The 22,328-nt window shown below is 37.2% G+C and overlaps 1 protein-coding gene and 2 long non-coding RNA genes across 10 annotated transcripts in view; 1 reads left to right on the top strand and 2 right to left on the bottom strand.

Annotated features, from left to right (window-relative positions):
- Nucleotides 1-1,827: 1,827 nt before the first annotated feature.
- On the bottom strand, nt 1,828-4,014 carry LOC138920410 (uncharacterized). Its single transcript, XR_011431545.1, has 2 exons — nt 3,879-4,014; nt 1,828-3,646 (listed from the first exon to the last, which is right to left on the bottom strand). It is a non-coding gene; the product is annotated as an uncharacterized lncRNA (long non-coding RNA).
- Nucleotides 3,640-22,328, top strand: part of SMC5 (structural maintenance of chromosomes 5) — an 82,197-nt gene continuing 63,508 nt past the window's right edge. For all 8 annotated transcript variants that reach the window (XR_011431541.1, XR_011431542.1, XR_002803195.2 and 5 more), the window contains exons 1-3: nt 3,640-4,348; nt 8,672-8,813; nt 16,715-16,767. Coding sequence is in view for 2 of the 8 variants with exons in the window: in XM_023627217.2 (XP_023482985.1) it covers nt 4,161-4,348; nt 8,672-8,813; nt 16,715-16,767 (383 nt within the window). In the remaining 6 variants the exon portion in view is untranslated. The remainder of the gene's footprint in view (nt 4,349-8,671; nt 8,814-16,714; nt 16,768-22,328) is intronic.
- The window catches only part of LOC138920409 (uncharacterized), a 110,807-nt gene continuing 97,951 nt past the window's right edge, over nt 9,473-22,328 (bottom strand). The window contains exons 4-5 of the long non-coding RNA XR_011431544.1: nt 11,756-11,848; nt 9,473-9,595 (exon numbers count right to left, since the gene is read on the bottom strand). This is a non-coding gene — a long non-coding RNA (uncharacterized lncRNA). The remainder of the gene's footprint in view (nt 9,596-11,755; nt 11,849-22,328) is intronic.

Raw genomic sequence — 22,328 nt, 5'->3', positions numbered from 1 at the left:
GAATGGTTGTTATGTTCTGCTTTGTGCCTTTTGGGTTTTCAGACTTCCGAAAATAATAACAAAAATACAAATACAATTTTAATTATAAAAAAAGCTTTATGGCTCCCAAAGCTGTGGAAGGAAACTTAAACCAACAGGTTTATGGGGGAGTTCAGCAGTACCACAGCTTGTTGAGAGGCTGGCATGAAATGTCACTCTTGGTGACCAATGCCAAAGAACTCACTTATTTTATAATTTACGTAGCAGATTTCGACAGATTTTAACACAATTCTGACAATTCCCAACTTTCTTTCCGTTGGGAAGTAACGGTGTGAGGGGAACACTGGCCCTCCTGGCAGGTCCTCCCAAAGCTCTGCTCCGCGCCCGCCCTCGCCTGCGCCGGGAGGACTGTCAGTTCACTTTGCAAGGACTGGCAGAAAAGGAGATCGCACACAGCCCTTTAGCGCCTTGTTCGTGATCTTTCTGAAGTTGAAGGTAAAATCCTTCTGGAACAATTTAATACTGTTTTCTCATTTTATATCCTCAAAAGGAATGAAAGCCTGTTTAGCTCTAGGCTTTCTATCACGACAAATCACAAAGATATTAATTCTTGACGATTTTTAAAATCTTTCGGGATGGAAATTTTGGGAAGAGGCAAATCTGTTGAGACATTGATCCAGAAGATAAAAATGAAATATGAAAAAGGGCTTAGAACAGTAGCTGGCATATGGTAAATGCTGTTAGTATTAGCTATTTCTACTAATACAGAGCTATTGCTACAACCAGTTCCAATACTCACATTGGATCCAATACTCATATTTTGATTGTTTTAAACATTTGTGTGATGTTTGAAAAATATTTTTTAAAATTAAAAACTTTAAAGCGCCCTTAGCTCTAGCGGAAGCTTGCTGTATGGGGTTTTAGTTCCCCTGTGGGAGGGGCGATGGTTCTCCTCAGAACCCCTCATCCCTGCCTAGATCTTCCCCATCAGTTCTTGAACTAGGTTGATTACAAAGTGGCGGGGGCGGGGGGGGGGGGGGGGGGGAGGTCTGGGGGAGAGGCATTGTTCCCGAATGCCAAGGACTTAGGTTTTAGCATCTGACTTCTTCCCTTCCTTTCAAGCCATGAGTGTTCACTTTGCCACTTTCTGAATTTGCCAGAAGCAAAAGCAATATTCCCTCTCACGTGTTATGTAAACCAGAGGAGATTATTCGTGTTAGCCTGTGAGGGTTCTTGTTAGAACTGGAATAGTAAAACTGTCAGAGATGGTTTCAGCCGAGTCCCATTGCATGCGTCTTGCCCCACCTTCCTGCTATCGTGGCATCTTTATCAAGGGCTTGGGGTGAAGTCAAGAAAGAGAACACAGAAGATGGTATTCTGATGGTGAGGTGAAACATATTTATAACCCTTGACTCTGCCCCTTTCTGCCAACCTTTTGTTTGTGTCAGTTTTAATGTTTCTGCAGAATTAGAAGGCTGTCACTGAAAATGGCCCTCAGTCACTTACTCCTTGGTCAGTATAAAGTTAAATACAATTGCTTTGCCACATCTATTAGCTAGCAAAGATGGCATGATGAACTCAGCTGACTGGACTTAAAACCCTAAGAAGCATAGGATTAGCTCTTGTGGCTCATTCATTAGCATCAGATCCTGGTTAATTGATATTCTGCTCCAAAAACCGTCTCCCTCTGCCTCTTGAACAGCACCCTTTTCAAGGCAGTTTTCACCAGTGGAATTAAAGAATCCAGAAGTAGCAAGACAAATGTCTGAACTAGAGTAGTCTGCCAGAGGATCCTCGGTTCATGCAAACTTCCAGTCATAGAGTCAAACAAAAAAAGAAGTATTTAAATCAATTGTAGTATATCTGTTTAATGGAATACTATATAGTTACTTAAAACTATGTCACAGAAAAATATGTAACGGCATGGAAAGACATTCATAATATATCCAGTGAGAAAAAGAGGGTTAAATAACAGTATATATAATACAATTTGTACAGTATGATACTTTTTTTTTGAACAAAAGGAGCATACCATACATATACAAGGAAAAATACATAAAACATACCCCAAAATCTTAACAGTGATTAGTCTGGTTAGAGGAATTATGAGTAAATTTTCCCTTCGTGTATGTTTGTTTTTCTGCGCGTATTCCCCAAATTTCTGAATTTAACATGTATTGTTTTCATAATTAGAAGCAAAACCAGTAATATTTTCCTTTTTAAAGGATGGTGATAGAGTGTGACTGGCTGCCTGTTTAGACTGGCTGTGTGCATCTGTGGGGTCATCACAAGTTCAGGGGTTCATTCTAAACTTTCAAGTTTATACGCACAATTTGATTAGTTCAGTAAAGAACTGATGATGGTACAGAAATGATCAGACTGGTACCCTGCCCTCAACTCCCATTACTACTGCCTATATTCTTATTTTTCCACTAGGATAGATTCCCCCAAATGTAATCACTTCCTCAAAGAATTTGACTCTTCTAATGCTCTTCAAGCAGAGTACCAAATTACTTTGCAAAAAATCTGTACTAGCAATGTTGGGAATGACAGCATCATGCACTCCTAAGCACTGACTATTTTTGTTATTTACCACCATGTGAACAGTTTTAAAGCTGTTCATTTTCATTTGCATTTTTAAAAATTTCTAGTAACCACGCCAAGTTCACATGCTTTTTACTTATTCTATTTTATTTGGTTATAACTTTCAGAGACAAAGGATTCCATTTGTGTGAAAGGAAGAAGCAGACACCTGGGGCAGGAGCAGTGGTCCAGGAGTCAGGAATCCAGGTCCTACTGCAATAGTTTCCTGACTGGCCCCCCCCCCCCACTTCCAAGCTTGACCCCTGCAAATAGCAACCAGAGCAGTCATTTTAGAACTTCAATCAGATCACGTCCCTCTCCTGCTTCAAACCATCCAAAGGCTTCCCATCGCTGAAAAATAAAATCCAGCTCTGCCATGACGGGCAAGGCTCTGCTGTGCAACCTGGGTCACTTCACCGCAGCCACACTGGCCTTCCCTTTGTTCCTCAAACATCCCACTTGTTCCACCTCAGAGCCTCTGTCCTTGCCCGGCAGGCATGCTCTTTTGTCATTTATGCGCGTGGCTCCTTCTCCTTCAGGGTTTAGCTCAAACAACCCCTCCTCGACAGGCCTTCCATGCCTCCCCCATCGCGCTCATTCTGTTTTATTTTCATAGCACCTATCACAGCCCGAAATGATCCTGAGCAATTGCCGCTCCACTTGTTCTTTTTCTGCCTCCCACATCAGAAAATAAGCTCCAAGACAGGCAACCCTGCCTGGCTCTTTTCCTGCCGCGGCCCCAGCCTCCTGCAGACGAGACATTAACTATTCAGTGAATGAAGATCTACGTGGACCTCAGGGCGCGGCATCTTTAACGAGGGGGCTATCCTGATGAATGTGAGCAGATTTAAGGGGAAGCACCCACTCAATGAAGCCAGCACCCTCTAGCTCAGGGATTTCTAGAAACCCCGGAGGAGGAAGTCTTAATAGGGAATCAGGGAGCGAGGGCGTGGAGAGTCACTGAGGGTCCGCGCGGCGTCCTCTTTTCCCAGGTTGGAGAGCGCGGGAGACCTCGCGCGACGCTCTAAGGGGAACACGGGCGTAGAGCCATTTGGAAGAGTTTTCATTTTTTAGGCACGGGGACCTGATGGGAAGCAAACGGGAAGCAAGCTGAGGAGACGATGAGCCAAAGAGCGGCGAGCGCCGGCGCACTTGGGCGGGCCCGCGGGTGGAGCGCGAGCCAGGCTGGCCAGACGTCGCCCGCCCCGTGTCCCCGGCCCGCCCCAGGTGCCACCACAAACGCCTCCTTCCGCCCCCTTGCGGGTCTGCTTTCTCGGACCAGTTAAAGGGCTTTCAAAATACTAAATGCAACTGACATCTTTTCCTGAGTTAAACTCTGAACCACGCAGAAACAGAGACAGCAGTCCCAGCGTCCGCACCACGAGACGCCCCACCGCCCGCATTCTCACCCGCTCAGGCCACCGAGGCGCGGGGCGGGGCCTGCCCGCTGACGTCAGCGGGCCGGGACTGCGCAGGCGCGGGGCGGGCTCGCAGACGCTGTCGCGCGCGGGGCAGTTCGCGCGGGAGCGGGGCGCCTGGGCGCCCGTGCTGCAGGTCGGTGGGAACGGAAGCTGCTGCGGGGCGGAGAGGAAGCCAGGATGGCGACTCCGAGTAGGAAGACGTCGACCCCAGGCCCCCTGGCCTCCAAGAGACCTCTCCCGAGAGATCCTTCATCCGAGGTCCCGAGCAAGAGAAAGAGTTCGGCCCCGCCGGCGCCACGGCCACTGCAGTCGTCCGGGCCTTTCGTGGAAGGCTCCATCGTCCGCATCGCGATGGAGAACTTCCTGTGAGTGGCTGGAGGCCGCGCCGCAGCCGGGGGCTCGGACTGCGTGCGTGGGGGGTGGGCGGAAGTGTGCCTGGCTTGTGGGGCTGGCCGTGAATTCGTGCCGGGGCTACCGGGAGGATGTTTACTCGTAGGCCGTGGAGATTGACGTGTGTGGTGCGGTAGGAGTGGGTCTTGAGTGATGCGGGTTTTTTTATTCATTCCACTAACGTTTTTTGAAGGCGTCATATGGCGGGCAGTGGACGTAGTAGGGATTAGATCTCTGCTGGCCGGGAGTCAGGGCCTATAGAGGGAGGACATAATCTGTAATTCACAAAACTGTGGGCCCTGGGAACTCAGGAAGCAACAGTTAAAGCAGAGTGGCAGCGATGCTGTGGCAGGTTCGTAAACAGTAGGCAGTTGCCAGGTAGACAAAGATGGTGAAGGTTGTTCTGGATGGAGGTTGAAGTGTGCAAGAAAAGTAAGCCTTACTCGCAATTGTTGGGCCTCCCAACATGCTCTTGACCCCTCCAAACCCAGCTTTTTCTCTGGTTCCTTTCTTTCTCTTCGGACAACTCATAATGATAATAATCACTTTAGAATTTAGTAAATATATTTTGACAGAAATACCTTGTGTCTAACACCTTACAGTTCATTTGGTCAACGTCTTTTTTTTTAAAGCTTGCACATAGTGTCGTAGGGGAAACAGAATCTCAATGACAGCCCCAATATTTTTTTTCAAGTATCTATCATGTGCCAGGTGTAGAAGTAGGTACTTTAGTTACACGATGCTCTCTTACTGTTCTCATAACAACTCTGTATATTATCTCTATTGATGAGATAAGCTCAGAGATGTTGATTTGCCCACATATACACAGGTAATAAGTAGCTGAACTGCTGTTTGAATCTCGATCAGGAAAGATAAATATAATCAGATAAGGTATCTATCATGGTAACGTATATATCAGGATGCCATGGGGGGCACAAAGGATGAAGTGGTTAATTTTGTCCACAACTGTGAGAAAGGGCTTTGTACAAGAGGTTATGAAAGTCTTAAGAGAAGAGCGTTGTAGACAGAAGGAACAGCCTGATGCACTTTATTTTTAGGAAGTGTCCAGTATTTTAGTAGGGCTAGAACGCAGGATGTGAGTCAGTAGGTGGACAGAGCTGATACTGAACAGGTAGGGAACTGTTGAGGGTCTATTTTTTCTGTGCTGAGGAATTCCAGCTTCATCCCGTAGGCAACCAGGATGCATTTGAAGCAGGGAACAACATGTGATTTATATTACTCTGAAGGCAATGTGAAGGATGATTTAGAAAGAGTGCAGGATTGGAGGCAAGAAGACATTTACAGTGTCAAGGCAGGAGATGATCAGGGTTTGAACCTAGGAGTAGCAGTGGGGAGTAGGAGCAGAAACAGATTTGACAGCATCTGGCTACAAATTGTGAGGGATGAGCATAAGAGAGAAATGCAGTATTTTTCTCAACTCTCCCTTGACTGATTGGTGAGATATGGTGCCATTCAGAAGAGGGAGCAATTTGGGGAGAATAGTAATAAATGCCTTTTGGATTGTGTGACTTGAGGTTTCCTGTGGGGCATCTACAAGAGATCTTCTGTAGACATTATTTATAAGGGTCTGGAGCTTACAGGAAGATGTGAACAGGTGAGAGATTTGGGAATCATGCATACAGGTGGTTTGTTGAAGTTGCAGAAATGATTGAGATTGCTCAAAAGGAAATATAAATAGAAGGAATAAAACATTGAAGGATGAGCAGAAGAGGAACTCAGAGATTGAGAAGAAACTGTTCAGGGAGGTAAGAGGAGAACCGTGCGAGAGTATTATTTAAGAAGCGAGGGAAAAAGAGTGTTTCAAAAATATCATCTGCTACATTGGGGTCAGATAACAGGACTGAAAAGAGCCCATTGCATTTAGCATTTAGGAAGTCTGACCCTTAGATGAAGCAGTGGAAGCAGGAAACTTTGCAAGTCATAGAAGAATGAATGAGTGTGAGGGAGTAAAGCTTGGACAGGAACAGAAGAAAGAAAAGATGGCTGGAAGTGCAGCACTGGGTGAGGTTTGGTTTATTTTCATGGTGAGAGGACTTTGAGTTTAGGAATGAAGTAGGAGGAGTAGGCTTAGAGCACTGAACTGGCCTGGAAGAGAGCAGTCAAGGGAAAGATTTCTGAGTGAACCAAGTTGAATGGGATTGGGAGTGGAGGGAGAGAGTTCTTGGCAGAAGGAATAGCATATGCAAAGGCTTGGAGAAAGAAGGAAGTATAAGATCGTCAAGAAGCTGAAAGAAATTCATTATTGGTAGAATTTAGAGGTCTGATTAGAGAATAGGGGAAGGAGATAGAAAGCAGAAAAAGGTGAAGCTAGAGCTGAATTATGAAGGGTCCTATTTTTTTCTTAGTTATTCTTTTTCTTTCTTTCTTCTTTTAGCAAGTCAGATTGCATGTCTACTAACATGATTTGGTGATTGATTGGACGACTGGGTAGCGTGGGTAGAGGTGAAGGAGATGGTAGAATCAAGGATGATGCAAAACTAATGCCTTGGTTTCTGATTTGGGCAATGCGATGAATGATGGTATGATTCACTAAGAGACCACAAGGGTGGTTTTGGATGGGAAAGATGGTGGATTTAGTTTTGAATGTGTTAACTTTGAAGTGACTGTTGTGGGAGATCCAAATAGAGTTATTGAGGTGGTAATTGCGTCTATAGGTCATTTGGGCCTACTTTTAGCATGTAGATGGTACCTGAGGCCATGGAGAATGCTTGAGATACCAGGCAAAGTGTGTAGATTGAGAAAAGGGTGGGCATTTGACAATAGCCCTTTCATGGGGAGCTCAGAGAAAAACTCACAAAAAGAGAATTCTCAATAAACGTATTATAGAATTAGAACAATTAATATTTTTAATGCAGAGGCTTTGTTTTGTTTTTGGCAACTCTTCCTGTTTATAATATCTATGTGTATGTTATAGGCCAGAAATTCTCATGCTTTTTCTTGTTGTTTTGATTGTTTTCTTAAATACCAATTGCATCACTATTTTAGTAAGACAGTTGTGCAGAGATTTCACAGCAGGAAGTTCAAGTGTTAAAAGAATGAGGCTTCATGTGTTGAGATTAAGAAGTTCCGAGTCAGGTAATTTTCTAGATGTCTGACATTCCCAAACTGGTTTTATTTTAGTGGTTGTAAAGGGTTTCTTTAAGACCCAGCTGTTAACAAAACAAAGCATCTGAAGAGATCAAGTAGATAGTTGCTGTGTAGAGCTGTGAGGTTGGAAAGCTGCCAGAAAGTATTTCTCCCTTACCATCTGTATTTATTTTTATTACCATCTGGAATTTCAAAATTATTGATTTTTTTCAGTATTAAAGTTGAAGTATGCTTGGTTACATTATTTATATACTTAGCAGGTTAGTAGCAAGCTAAGCTTTTATTCTTGGGAAATTAGTTGGCCCCTAACTGAAACCCTATGGGAACAGGACATTATTTCTGGGTTCCAGTTAAGGGTATTCAAAGACAAGGCGGAAGAATATCCGAGCGAGAGTTTGCTTCCCATTTTGCCATAGCTGTCCCGGGAGGTAATAAGGATTAGATGCTCCTGGTGCAGGTAGGTAGAGTGCTGGGTACCATGCAGCTTTCTGGTGTGAGATCTTACTAAAGTGCTTGGTGGTGAGGCATTCTTGTTTCCTTCCATAGGAATAAAGTTTATTTGAACATGGACTAACAGTAGATCCTTTGGTGAATCTCTGGCAGCATGTTAAAGGAAATGGATGTTATTTTTAAAAATTAATAATAAAATGAAACCATGGAGTTGATATATATCTTCAGTTTGCTGATTAGAATGAAAATAATTTGGATTGTTTCAAATATTAAAATATGAAAGGTTGCTATTAAGCATTTTAATTCAAGAGAAATGTAAATGTAAAATCCGCAGATTTAACATGACCCATTGCTTCTCTTAAATATAATTTGTTTTAAAATTGTTTTATTTATACAGTAGGTTTAATATGTTCTCGCATGTATTATAATTATTAAAAAAGAATAAATAATATCAAACTTTGCTTTATTCCACAGACAATATTTGGAAAAAGCATATGAAATCTTATTTTCTCACTGATGTTCTTATTTTAGATACACATTATCACTCTTTCATTTCTTCTATCGATAGATTTTTATAACGACCTATAAATAACATAAAACTTGTAAGGTTAGCTAGTTTTTAAAGGAATTTGAGGAAGCCTATAGATAATGATAATGTAAAGCAAGAAAAAGTGCTTTTGTAAAAAGAATATTCTTCACTTCTTATCTCTGCTTAGTAATTTCCCTTCTTTATAATTCAGAACATATGATGTCTGTGAAGTAGCTCCTGGACCCCACTTGAATATGATTATTGGAGCTAATGGAACAGGGAAGTCCAGCATCGTGTGTGCCATTTGCCTTGGACTAGCAGGCAAACCTGCTTTCATGGGACGGGCAGATAAGGTGAGTTAACATAGTGCTTTTTAAAAAAATTCAAAGCTGTGAATTGCTTTTAGTAGCAGATCAGTTTCTGTTTCTCAGTTGCTTGGGTATAGCAAATGTGTAGTGCTTGAATATAAAGAATGAAGTTGGCAAGTGGAGACGCTGGGAGATTGCCATTTCTGGAAGTATTTTGGACTGTATGCCTAGGGAATTCTCCAAGTACTTAACACCTGCAATCTTAGAAATGATGTAAAATATATCTTTTTAAATGTATTGCTGGACTTGTGGAAAGGTGAAGTAAATTTACCAAGGGCAGAACAAAATAGTGTGAATCTGAAGACATAAGCAAGCTCTTCAGTTGTTTCCCGAGGAGAATTTGCTCACCTTCCACCCTCTAACTTGGCTTTGAATTGGTTGCACAGGATTGGGGTCCTGAAGATGGGGAAGGGTTAGAAGATGAAACTAGAAGACAAATATTGTGTGTAACAGAAAAAACAACATCACAGAATGAGAAAGTGGGTTACTTACTTATCTCATTGTTAGCTCAGAATGCAGTGGAGATAAAAAGAGAATCTTCCAAAGAATTCCTAACCACAAACCTTAACACATGTTTGGGGCCAGAATTCGTATTCCCTATGTGGCCTAAATATCATAAATTGTAATTTTAGTTTAAAGCAGTCCCAGTTAGTAATATTTCCAGGCACCTGGCAGAAGCAAATGCAAAGCGTATGAAGGAAAATACCTTCAATCCAGTCCTCAAAAGGATTCTGACATAAAGTCCCAAGAAATTCGTGAATCCGTACCTAAAAAATCACAAAAGATAGGGGAAATAAATCACCAAAAATAAGAGCTAACAAAATCAGCAGACTGCACAATCAGAACTACAAAGCTTGTAGATGTAGAATGTAAACTAGGAAGATTTAATTTATTTAAGGAAATAAAAGAAAGTAACAGGTATAACAAAGGAATAAGTAACAAAAAATCAGGTAAATTTGAAAAAGAATCAGAACTTCAATAAAAATATATTACTTAGAGAAAGTTGGCGGATGGGTAAAACAACAAAGCAGACACATTTGAGAAGAGAATTTCTGAACTAAAATACTTGAAAAATTTTCTTAAAATGCAATATAGTTAGAGAGCAAAAAATATAAAATCAAGGTTGAGACATGATAAAGAAAGATAATCCAATGTACATATAAGTATCTGCAAAGGGAGATAATGGACTGAGGAAGAGGCAATATGTGAAAAAAGAATGACTAAGAATTTTCCAGAAATGTTGAAAAACTTGAATCCTCAGATTCAAGAATCCTAATGTATCCTGTGCAGGATAAATGAAAAACATACACAAGTAGACACATTGTAGTGAATTCCAGGATACTAAACACAGTAGTAATATGTTCTCAGAATGGGAGCACAGGAAAAAAAAAAAAAGAATAAAACCTGAAATCCTCACTAAAGAATCTTTGAAAGTATATAATTTAGGAGAAAGGAAAATGATCCCAGAAGGAAAGTCTGAGATAGAAGAAGAAATGGTGAGCAAAAAAATGGTAAAATAAACATATAGGGAAATTATATGCAAACTGTATAAAATAATACTGATGTCTAATTTGTGAAGTTTCAATCAAACAAGATATAACTAACTTGTCCTTCTTGGGCAGCAAGAAGAAAGTGATCAGAGTTAAAATATTCTATGGATTTGTAATGTTGAGAGGAAGTTAAGGTAATTGGTTAACTTCAGAGTTTATTAAGTTAAATATGCATGTTAAAATTTCTAGGATAAGCCACTAAGAAAATTTAACTACATAATTCTCAAACAAGAGAGGTAAAAAAGTAGAATGAGAAAACTGAAGGAAAAAACAGCCACTACCCAAACAACCCAGAAGGGATCTTGAGAAAGGAGGAGGAGAAAAGAAACAGCAATACAGAAAATAAGATCATTAAAAAATGTAAAATAAGATGGTAGAAATACATGCAAATATAGTCACAATAATTATAAATGGTCTAAATTCTTGTTAAATGAGAAAGTCTGTTAGAGTAGATAAAGTTCAATTCTCTTTTGTTTACAAGCATATTGAAAGTAAAAGGCTACAGAAAAGTTGAAAGTAAAAGGATGAAAAAATACATACTAGGCAAATATATAAAAGAAAGTAGATGTAGCTGAATTAATACCAGGAAAAACAGAATTTAAAAAGTAGTTTTAGAGATAAAGATAGTCGTTAAATACTGATGAAAAGTTCAGTTCAGCAAGAAGATAATTTAGTTCTCAACTTGAATTCACATAATCTTGCTCCAAAATATGTAAGCAAAATTGCAGAACCCTTAATAAGAAGTTAACAGATCCGTAATCATAGTAGAAGAGCTATCAGTAATCAGTAGATTAATCATGAAAAATTAGTAAGAATTCAGAAGATATGAGCAACATGTTGAACAAATGGACATGTTGTAAACACTGCAGTCACCAGTTGGAGAGCACACATTCTTTTTAAGCACAAATGGAACATTTCTAAAAATTAACCATATAGTGAGCCATAAAGCAAGTATGAAAAAATATCAAAGAATTGGTATGACACAGACCATATTCTCTGACCACAGTGCTATCGAGATAAAAATAGTAACAAAAAGATAACTAAAAATTTCCCATTTGTTCAGAATGAAAAGTATACTTCTATATTACACATAGGTCAAAGAAGACATCTTAATAGAATTGAAAAATAAGAGCAGAAAATAATAAGCAAAATAAAATAAATAAAATAATAAGCAGTGATACATAGGGACCACAAAACCAAAAATTGCTTTTCAAAAAGACTAATGAAATCAGTAACTTCTGAGAAGAAAAAGGCAGTGGGGAGAAAAGAAGAAAAAATATAAGGAATGAAAAAACTAATAGTTAAGATACATTATATTGTGATCCAGACAACCCTAAAATTTTAAGTGGTTTAAAAATACACAGGATTAATTCTTACTCTTGCTACTTATCCAGTGTAGTCCCTTTGTGGTCACTTAAGTATTTAGGCTGATGGAGTCTTCATTTCAATACATACTTCCATGATTGCCACCTTAGGGAAGGGAACTGGCTGTTAAAATTTCCTCCAAAAAGTGACACATAGATGTTCCACCCACATTTCATTGGACAAAGCAAGTCACCTTGCATCAGAGATAATGAGCAAGTGCAATCCAACTATAGGCTTGAAGGAGAATCAGAATATTCCTGAACTGCCCTAAATACTACCACTGGATCATTACCAGAATGCAGCAGAAGTTTAAAAGAATATGAGAGCATATTATGAACATCATAATAAAATTTAACTTTTTTTAAATAATGCCAATAAAGTTTAAATTTTTAAAAAGTTGTAAATATATAGATTTCTACGACTATTGTAAATTATCAAAACTGACTCTAAGTAGAAAAGATAAATCATGTTACATTTTTTTCTCCTAGAGCACATCAGACAACAACAACTATGGATTAGTTCTAGCAGCAATAATTTCCTATTTTACAGAGATGATGACTCTAGATTCTGAAATCAGTCAGGGATAGAATGAGAAAATTACAAGCCAGTCTCATGAGTATAGAAGCAAAAATCTCGAAAAGAGAAACTTTAGCATGCTGTGTCTAATAATATGTAATTTGCATAATACATCCTGCCCAAATTGAATTTATTCAAGGAATGAGAGATTGATTCAACACTAGAAAAAAATTAACATAATACATCACATTTTAAAGAAGAACTGCATGATCGTCCAAATAGAGAAAAAGCATTCGATTAAATTCCACAGTAATTTAAGATTTAAAACTCTTAGCAAATTAGGACTGTAAGGGACCTTTCTTAATTTCATAAAAGATACCTATGAAAATGTACAGCAAGTTAAGGAACAAGTCGAGGTTACCTACTGTTACTAGTATTCAACTTTGTACTGGAAGTTCTAGGTAGAAGGTAAAGTAAGACAGAAAAGATGAGTTGGAAAGAAAGAAAACTCATTCACACATTATGTGAGTGTCTGAGTAAAAACCACAAAGGAAACTCCAGATAGGCCTTCTGATGAATCAATATAGGAATTTATCAGATTGCTAGATATAATGTTATATAACAAAAATCCATTGCATTTCTATACACTAAAAATGAACAGAAAATGCAATTAGAAATGGATACCGTTTACAATAGCAGTGAAAGTACAAGTTACATAGCAATAAATTAACAAAAGATATGTAAGACCTATATATGCAGAAATTATAAAATTGTATTTAAAAATGTTAAAGTTTGGGTAAATGAGAGATGCACTGTATTAATGGGCAAGAAGACCTAATATAAAAATGTCATTCCTCACATTGATCTACATATTCACTGTCATTCCAGTCAAAATCCCAATGCTGTATATAACAGATTAAAGCTAGTTGTGAAATTTAGATGGAAGAACAAGGGGCCAAGAATAGCTAAGATACTTCTAAAGAAATAGAACAAAATGGGAAATCTTGGCCTACCAGTTATCAAAACTTGTAATATGAAGTTCTAGTAAATTAAGACATTTTGGTGTTGGTGTAGAAATACACGATAGACCAGTGTGATGCGACACAATAGAGTCCAGATATAAAGCCATCATTAATAGAAAGTTGATTTATGACAGAAGTGACATTGTAGATGAGTGGGGCAAAGTTGGATAAATAGTACTGAGACGATTTGTTATCTGTATAGGAAAAAATGAAATTGAGCCCTATTCTTACACTTTAGCAAAAATCAATTCCAGGTGGATTGAAGATCTGAATACGATTGACCAGAAAGTTTTTGGCAGATATAGGTAATAGAGGAGAATATCTTTGTGACTCAAGGTTAAAGAAAAATTTCTTAAATAAAAGTATAGACCGAAAAGGAAAATATTGATAAATTCAGCTGTTATAAAATTAAGAAACTTTTGTTTTTCAAAAGACACTTTGCAGAGAAAAGACCATCCACAAATTGGGAGAAGGTATATATAACACATATAACAAAACAGCGGTATCTAGACTATATAATAAGGAAAACAGTAACAACTCAGAAGAAAAATGGGCAAAAGATATGCTCAGATCTCTCACAGAAGAAGCAACCCAGACACCCAGTAAATATATGAAAAGGCACACAACCTCGTTAATTGTCAGAGAAATGCAAGTTAACACTGGTAGGATATATTCGTCAGACTCACAAAAATTCTGGCAGTGCTGTGTGCTTATAAGGCACTTACTGAGCAATGGGAACTCTGATGTATTTTTGATGGGAATATAAATTTGTACAACCTCCTTGGAAAAATGATATGGCATTACCTAGTAAATCTGTAGATTTACTAGTTACTCAAAAGTTCTGCTCCTAGATACCCTAGTAAGCTCATATACATTTATACTAGGTGAAATTATGGAAATATTTCTGGCAGTATTGTTTACAATAAATTCCGGTATAGTCAAAGAAAATTGAATGTTATATGACAGTGAAAATAAACCTTAGCTCATTGGTTACATCTCAAAAACATAATTTTAAGAGAAAATGCCATCTTGGAAGACTACATGTAATGTGAATTTATTTATGGAATGGTCAAAAACATTTAATGTTTAGAGATAATATATGTATATAGTAAAAATAAAAGCAAAAGAAGGACCAACAAGTCGGTTTATAGATTACATTTGTTGAGGAGAGAGAAGGATGCAATGGGGGTGAGTTACCCAAGGAATGTCAGATAGGAAGGTCTGATGTTGATAATGTTCAGTTCCTTAAATTGGAGGTAGATATGTGGTTTTATTATTCATTAAACAGTACATGAAGTTTGTATGTACTTCATGTACATATATATATATGCTATTTGGTATATATTTCACATAAAAATATATTGTGAAAAGAAAGAGTTGAGTTTTTACCCTATTGTAAAATATTTTTAAAACTTGAAATGATTCTTTTATTTTTCTAAAACTGTTATGAATATCACAATATTATCAAAATGATATTACAAGTTTCTTAGCTAGGCTTAAAATTTAATATAAAGTTACAAGACTGAAGCATATACCCCTTAAGATTATAAATAAACCTATTCAATTTTTTTTTAATGCCATATAGGTGCATTTGTGAAATAGAAAAGATACTGCTTTATTATTACTAATTAGCTTTGTGACCTTAGTAAATTGTGAGGACCTTAGTTTTTCTTTATTTCAAAGATAAAGGGGTTAGAGTGGATACCTTCCAAGGACAGACTCAGATTTTTATAAATATTAATATAAAGTTTTTTAATTGTCAGAAATCATTTATTAAGTCTTTATCTTTCTGTAATGGTCTGCTGGATTGTACTCCAGGGACTGTACAGTCAGAGTGGATTGGGCTGTAACAATTTTCACCAGTCTTCCCGTTTCTTTTGTCATAAAGAAGATGCATCTCTTCTCTTCCTTGAGTGGTAGGTTTCTTTACAGAGGCTGTGAAGTGCAGTATTTGTTAGATGACAGATTTCAGACCTTTGAGTTATCCACAAATGTGTTTGGGGGATGCCCAAGTTCTCAGCAAAAATATTTTTAATGTTCTATTTTTATTTAAATGCTAAAATGAAAATTTAACACAAGCATGTTCTGTACCACCTGCGTACCACCTGTATGGATACTAGATAATAAAAACTGCCTCCTGATTTGTGTTTTCTTCTGATTGGTACCAAGTATTTTAATTGTTCCAAGCTAATGAGCAGACACTGCTCCTATACAAATGCCATTGTTTTCCCTATATATGAAGAACTTGAAACAGAGGTTAAGTAACCTGGTCAAGGTCAAACAACTTATGTGTGGCAGAGTTGAGATTTGGAGCTAGACAGTGTATGTTAAAGCCTCTACTCTTCGTCATTAGGTTGTACTTTCTCATTACAAGAACAGGCTTTCTTTTTTATCTTTCTGGGCCTCTGCTTCATCATCTATAAAATGGATGTAATATATCCCTCATAAGGTTGCTCATGAGTATTAAGTGAGAAACTTATATATAAAGTGCTCAGCACAGCAGCATACAGTAATGCTTAATAAATGTTAGCTGTTGTGGTTATAATTGTTATCATCACTGCCGTTACCACTATTAAAAAGCTAATTATTTGCAAGGTGTATTTCCCACTTTTTTTAGTATTACTTACTTATGGCCTGATTTAAGATCCAGTCAGATGTTTTTAGACCCAGGATCTGTTTTCATGCTTATGCTCATGTACATATAGAAACTAGCTCAGATATGTCTATTTTACTATGTAAATTGTAGTGGGTAATATTAGAGTAGTTGTTAATAATATTTAATCTGTGCAACTTTATAGAAGTCTCCAGTGGTAATAAGGAGATTTGGTATAGTGCTTTGTGATTGCATTCATGCGTCGCTTAATAACGTGGATGTGTTCTGAGAAATGCATCATTAGTCAATTTCATTGTTGCGTGAACATCATAGAGTGTACTTGCACAAACCTAGGCGGTGTAACCTATTATACATCTAGGCTATATAGTACTAATCTTATGGGACCACCGTTGTATGTGCTCCATCGTTGACCAAAACGTTATGCAGCGCATGACTGTGGGACCTATTTTCCTAATGGTATTTTCTCCTTTTGAGCGTGTTTGGTATAGAGGTTGAGTACACAGGCTCTGGAGCCAGATATCCTGGGTTCAGATCCTTGCTCTGTACCACTTATGGCCTTTGTCATGAGCTTTCTAAGAGGCTCTCTGGCACGTACAAGATTCAGTAAATGGTAACTAATATTACTGTTGTTATTTGTGTGTGGAAACAATGGAGGGGCCCAAATCTGGGAAGGATAACTTTAGAAACTGATGGGAATGGATATACAAAGTAGTTACTGAAAGAATCTTGATCTGAAAAATAATAATGACTTTGCTAAATCTCTTATTGTTAACCTGGGAATGTCACCGTACAGCTCACGTTGTCTTTTTTATGTCTTAGGTTGGCTTTTTTGTGAAGAGAGGATGTTCCAAAGGCATGGTTGAAATTGAATTGTAAGTGTTAAAAGTGCTGAAACCACTTTTCCCTGTATAATTTCTTAGTTTTTGGTCATGCTTCCCTGATGACTTTAGGAAAGAACAATATATAGTATTATGGTGTAAATATTGGAAATAATATTTAAAGAATACTTTATTCAGACAAGTAAGTTTCTTTTAATGCATCTTTTAAAACCTAAATTGTAAGAGTTTTCTTTTTGAAAAATTCTTAAGTAAATTATAAGTTTATGAGATAATTAAGTAGAAATATGCCACTGTTAAATATTCATTAAGTTGCAGTGTTTACAAATTTAAGATGTCTAATTTTTTTTTGTTGAATTTGAAAGTAATACTTGCTTGTTAAAAAAATGCAAACAGTATAGAAGTGTATAAAGTTGAAAGTGAAGCCCTTCTTCCCGTAATTCTACTTCTAGAAATAACCACTGTTAATAGTTGGTGAATCTCATGTATGGCAAATACTTGGCACTTACATCACCATTTTCCGTTCCCTCCCTCATGATAGAAATCGATAATTCATTATGGTATTCTTTTCTCTGAAGCCTAGAATGTTCTCACTTCTCCACTATTGGCAGCCATTTCTGATGGATCAGAGTTAATACACGATGAAACCAGTTGACTATCCTTGGTGTATATGCTTTCAATCTTTTATACATGAATATGCACATTGTTTAGATGATTTTTAGAGAGTGTTACTTTTTGGAATTTTTGAGCTAAAATAGCTCTTAAAGATTATCTGATAGTCCTGTGATTTATAGGATATGAGGAAATAATCTTTTTACTGAAAAATTGTTGGGAAATTTTTTATTTATGTAGAGAAGAGAAATACACATGGAAGTAAAAAGAAAACAAGAAACTATACTCAACTTATTAAAATATAATGGTAGTATTTTACTGAAGGATATAAAACCAAGACCTGAATAAATGGAAAAGCGTATTGTATTCCTAGAAACATAAAGGTACTATCATTATTAACATGTCAACCCTTTCCAAATTAATGTATAAATTTGATACAATTCCAGCGAGAGTCTCAACAGGTAAGTTTACAAGTTGATTCTAAAGTTCATCTGGAAGAATAAATGTGACAGAAAACCCAAGAAAATTTTGAAAAAGCAGAATCATGAATAAGATATTTGTGTACTGGATGTTGAAGTGTACTATAAAGCCATTGATAGTACGGTATTGGTACAGAAAATTAGAGCAGCAAAATGGAGAAAAAAGGAACAGATCTACTTGTATATGAGAATTTAATTTATTGTAAATGAGGCAGTTTAAGTGTGAGGTATAAATTACTCAAATGGAGTTGAAATAATTGGCTATTAATTTTTTAAAACAAATTTAGAGTTTTATCAAACCCCCATACGTAAGTAAAATCTAGATGTGTCAAAGATTTAGTGAAAAAATATGTAACTTTGAAAATAATAGAAAAAATGTAGAATGTTTTTTAAATCTTAGGAAAGAGGAAGGCCTTTCTAAGCAGAACAGGATACCCAGTAACCATCAAAAGGAGGATGGGAAATTTAGGTTCCATAAAAATTCAGCTAAAAATAATGGTACCGTAGTAAAAAATGAATGACCGATGGGAGAAAACATTTTCAGCACAGATAACTTGTACACATCTTAAAATTACTAAAATACCAATATCTCATGCAAGTCAGTAAAAATTATAAATAGCTTAATAGAAAATAAGCAAAGAAATTTAACACAAAGTAGAGCAAATGGCCAAGAAATATAAAAAGAGGCTACACTTCACTAGTTATCAAGGAAATCAGAATGAGGATTTTTTTTCCCTCAGCCTAGAAAAGTTTAAAAATGAAATTCAGGGGTTGGCCCAGTGGGTAGTGGTTAAGTTCAGCGTGCTCTGCTTCAGTGGCCCAGGGTTTGAGGATTCAGATCCTGGATGTGGACCTACATCACTCATCAAGCCATGCTGTGGCAGCATCTCACAGACAAGAAATACTGGAAGGTGGGCACAGATGTTAGCTCAGTGACAATCTTCCTCAAGCAAAAAGAGGAAGATTGGCAACAGGTGTTAGCTCAGGGCCAATCTTCCTCACTAAAAAAAAAATTAAAAATCAGTATTATGAAGGTATAGGGAAGTGGATCCTGTCATGTACTTTTCGTGGGATTGTGGGCAGTATATCCTATTTGGCAGTATCTATCAGATTTTAAATATAAATATTCTTTGATCCAGTTACTATTCTAGAGAAAGTTTACTCATTTTCACAAAATTAGCTTTTTTCTAATTTTGATAGTAAAAAATTATGAATAACCCAAGTGTCCATCATCCGATGAGTGGCTAAACAAAATGTGATAATCCATACAATGACATATTATGCAGTCTTAAAAAGAGGTGAAGTCCTGATAGATCCTACAACGTGGGTGAACCTTGAAGGCATTATGCTTAGTGAAAGAAGCCAGGCACTAAAGACTGCATATTGTATGACCATTTAAATGAAATGTCCAGAATATGCAAATCCATAGAGTCAGAAAATAGTGCTTTCTGGGGAATAAGGGGAGGAGAGAATGGGGAGTGACCGCTTAACAGCTATGAGCTCCTTTTTTGAGTGATGAAAATATTCTGGAATTGTGGTGGTGATGGATGTACAATCCTATGAATATATTAAAAACCATTGTTGATACACATTCTTTCAACCGTACACCTAAAAATGGTTAAAATGGTAAATTTTATATTATGTATATTTTACCACAATAAGAAAAACATTGAATTTATACACTTTAAAATGGTGAATTATCTGATAAGTAAACTATCTCTCTATTTAAAAAAAGTAATTGCCAAAGATACTCTTGGGTTAGCCTTGGTACCATTGATTGACCACAGTGGTTTCTTAGGTATTGAAAGTGAAACAAATATATTAAGCCAGGTATATTTATAAATACAGAGGGAGTAAAAGTCCATTGTGGGTGGTTGCAGGTCTTAAACACTCCTGACTTTCTCCTCGGAATCCCCAAGGCCTAGTTGTTTTCTTAGTTATCTAAAGAGGTAAACTTCTTGGTATGCAGTAGCTACTAGCTCTGATAGTCTAAACAGTGACTACTAACCAGAGTTCTGTTAACAAGTCTGGGACAAGGGAAGGTTTCCCTTTCCCCAGTCTTAGCATGGTTACATTGTGGTCACTTGTTCCACTAGGGTCCACATTGCCTTGAGAGTACCCAACAAAAAGCACCTCATCATTAGTTGAAGAAATTGCTATTGCTCTTGAACAAATGCATTAACTGGCCACGTACTCTTTGAGCGGAATGGTGGATAGAGTAATCTCTGGCATACATTTACGCAGTCATTTTTCAAATATTCATTGAATACCTATATGTTGGGGGGTACAGCATTCTGTTGTCATGGAATTTGTGGTTGGGGCATGAGGTTGGGGGACAGATAAATAAATAGGTTAAGTATGTTTTATATTAGATGGTGATAAGTGCTTTGTAAAAAAAATAAAGCAACAGAGGAGGATAGGGAGTGCCAGAGTGGAGTTTACAATATTAAATAGGATGATCAGGAAAGTTCTCACCGAGAAAGTAGTATTTGAGCAAAGATATGAAAGAGAGTGGGGGATGAACATGGAGATATTTGGGGAAACAGCATTTCAGGTAGAGGAGCCTGCAAATGCTAAGACTCTGAAGTGCACCCAATGTGACTGGATTAGGTTGAACAGGAAAGTAATAAAAGATACGGTCTGAAAATATCAGGGAGCCAGCTCTTAGGGTCTTGTAGGCCAATATAAAAACTTTGCATTTATTTTAAATGAGATATGAAGCCACCAGGATTTGGGCAGAGGAGTGGCATGATCTAACTTAAATTTTAACTAGATCATTTAAGTTGCCATGTGAAAACTAGACTGTAAGAGAACAGAGGCAAAAGCAAGGATATCAGTTAAGCGACTAATGTAATAACCGTAAGAGAGATGAAGATCGCATGGGATTTGCTCTCCAATTGGATACAGAGTATGGAAGAAAGAGAGGCATCGAGAAGGACTGCAAGGTGTCTGACATGCTTAAGAGTGGAGTTTCTGTTAACTGAGGTAGAGAAAGCTCCTACAGGAGATTTGGGGGTGAGATCAGAAGTTTGTTTTGGAATAAATCATATGTCATTAAATTAAGATGCCACCACTTTTAAAATGTAGCTTCCAATTTAACTGACACAGTTTGAAATGTGCATCCTTATTTCAGAAATGTTAAGATGTAAAAATATACCAACAACAGAAACAAATGCTTTTGAGAGTCAAAAAAACATAGAGTAAAGTTTGAGATGCCCAGTAGACATTCAGGTAGATATGTTCAATGGGCATTTACGTATATAAACCTGACTTTAGGAGAGAAGTGTGGGCCGAAGATAATGCATTTGGGGAGTTGTCAGTAGGGTGGATGAAATCACCAAGGAAGAAGATAGAGATGAAGGAAAGAAGTCTAGGAACTAAACCCTGTTGCACTGCAGCATTTAGAGGCTGAACGTAGGAAGAACTTGGAAAGAAAACTGAGAAGAATTTGCTAGTGAGTCAAAAGTGTGTACTAGCTGGAATGCAATGCTTTCAATAGTTTGAGGAGGAGGGAGTAAGGTGTGTCTGATGCTGCTGATAGGTCAAGTAAAGTGAGAACAAAGAACCTAATTACGTTAGCGTATCTTCGGCCTTGACAAGGTTTGGGGGCGCTGGTGCTTTTATTTATTCCTATTGAATATTCAGGAAAGGCCTGTTGAGAATATTTGTGAGCTGAGAAGTGAATTATAAAAAGGAGCCAACCTTAAGAAGAACTGGGAGTAGAGTATTCCAGGCAGAGAGAATAGTTTGTGCAAAGGATCATAGGTGGAATTAAGTTTGTTGTTTCTGAGGAATAGAAAAATGTTATTCTGGCTGGAGTGAAGTGAAATATTTATTGTAGATTTTGGAATCCTCCACTCAGATTGTAGGGTTTGACTTTATCCCCAATTTGATCGGGGATATTCCCTTCTGTTCCTTATTGGGTATGCTTTTAATTATGAAAAGCAAATTAATTTTATCAGCATGTATTGAATTGATCATATTAATTGGTAAATCAATTAATTTCCTGATGTTCACCCAATTTTGCATTCTTAGAATAAACGCAGTATGCTTATAATTTTTTGGATACATTGCTAGATTTGGTTTTCTGATGTTTCATTTCTGATTTTTACGTCTGTATTTTGTGAAGTATTTGTTGTTTAAATGTTTGGTTAAACTTACTGGTAAAATCATCTGGGCCTTAGAGTTTTTTCTTTTAATATTTTAACTATAGGTTTAATTTATTTAATGGTAATGAAATTATTTAGTTTTTCTATTTCTTCTTGAATCGTGGTAATTTATACTTTTCTAAATTTTTCTTAGTTTTTAATTTTATTGGCCTAAAATATGTTTATCGTATTATATTGTATCATATGTATATTATCTAAATATCTTTTGTAGTTGTAGTCCCCTCTTTCATTCATGTTTCTTTTCCTTGATTTGGAAAAATTGATTTGTCAGTTTTATTAGTCTTTCTCAATGAATTAACTTTTGCATTGTTGTTTCTGTCTTATATCACGGTTTTCT

Source organism: Equus caballus, chromosome 23, assembly GCF_041296265.1.
Source record: "Equus caballus isolate H_3958 breed thoroughbred chromosome 23, TB-T2T, whole genome shotgun sequence".
NCBI lineage: Eukaryota > Metazoa > Chordata > Mammalia > Perissodactyla > Equidae > Equus > Equus caballus.
This window is presented reverse-complemented; position numbering and strand designations above follow the sequence as displayed.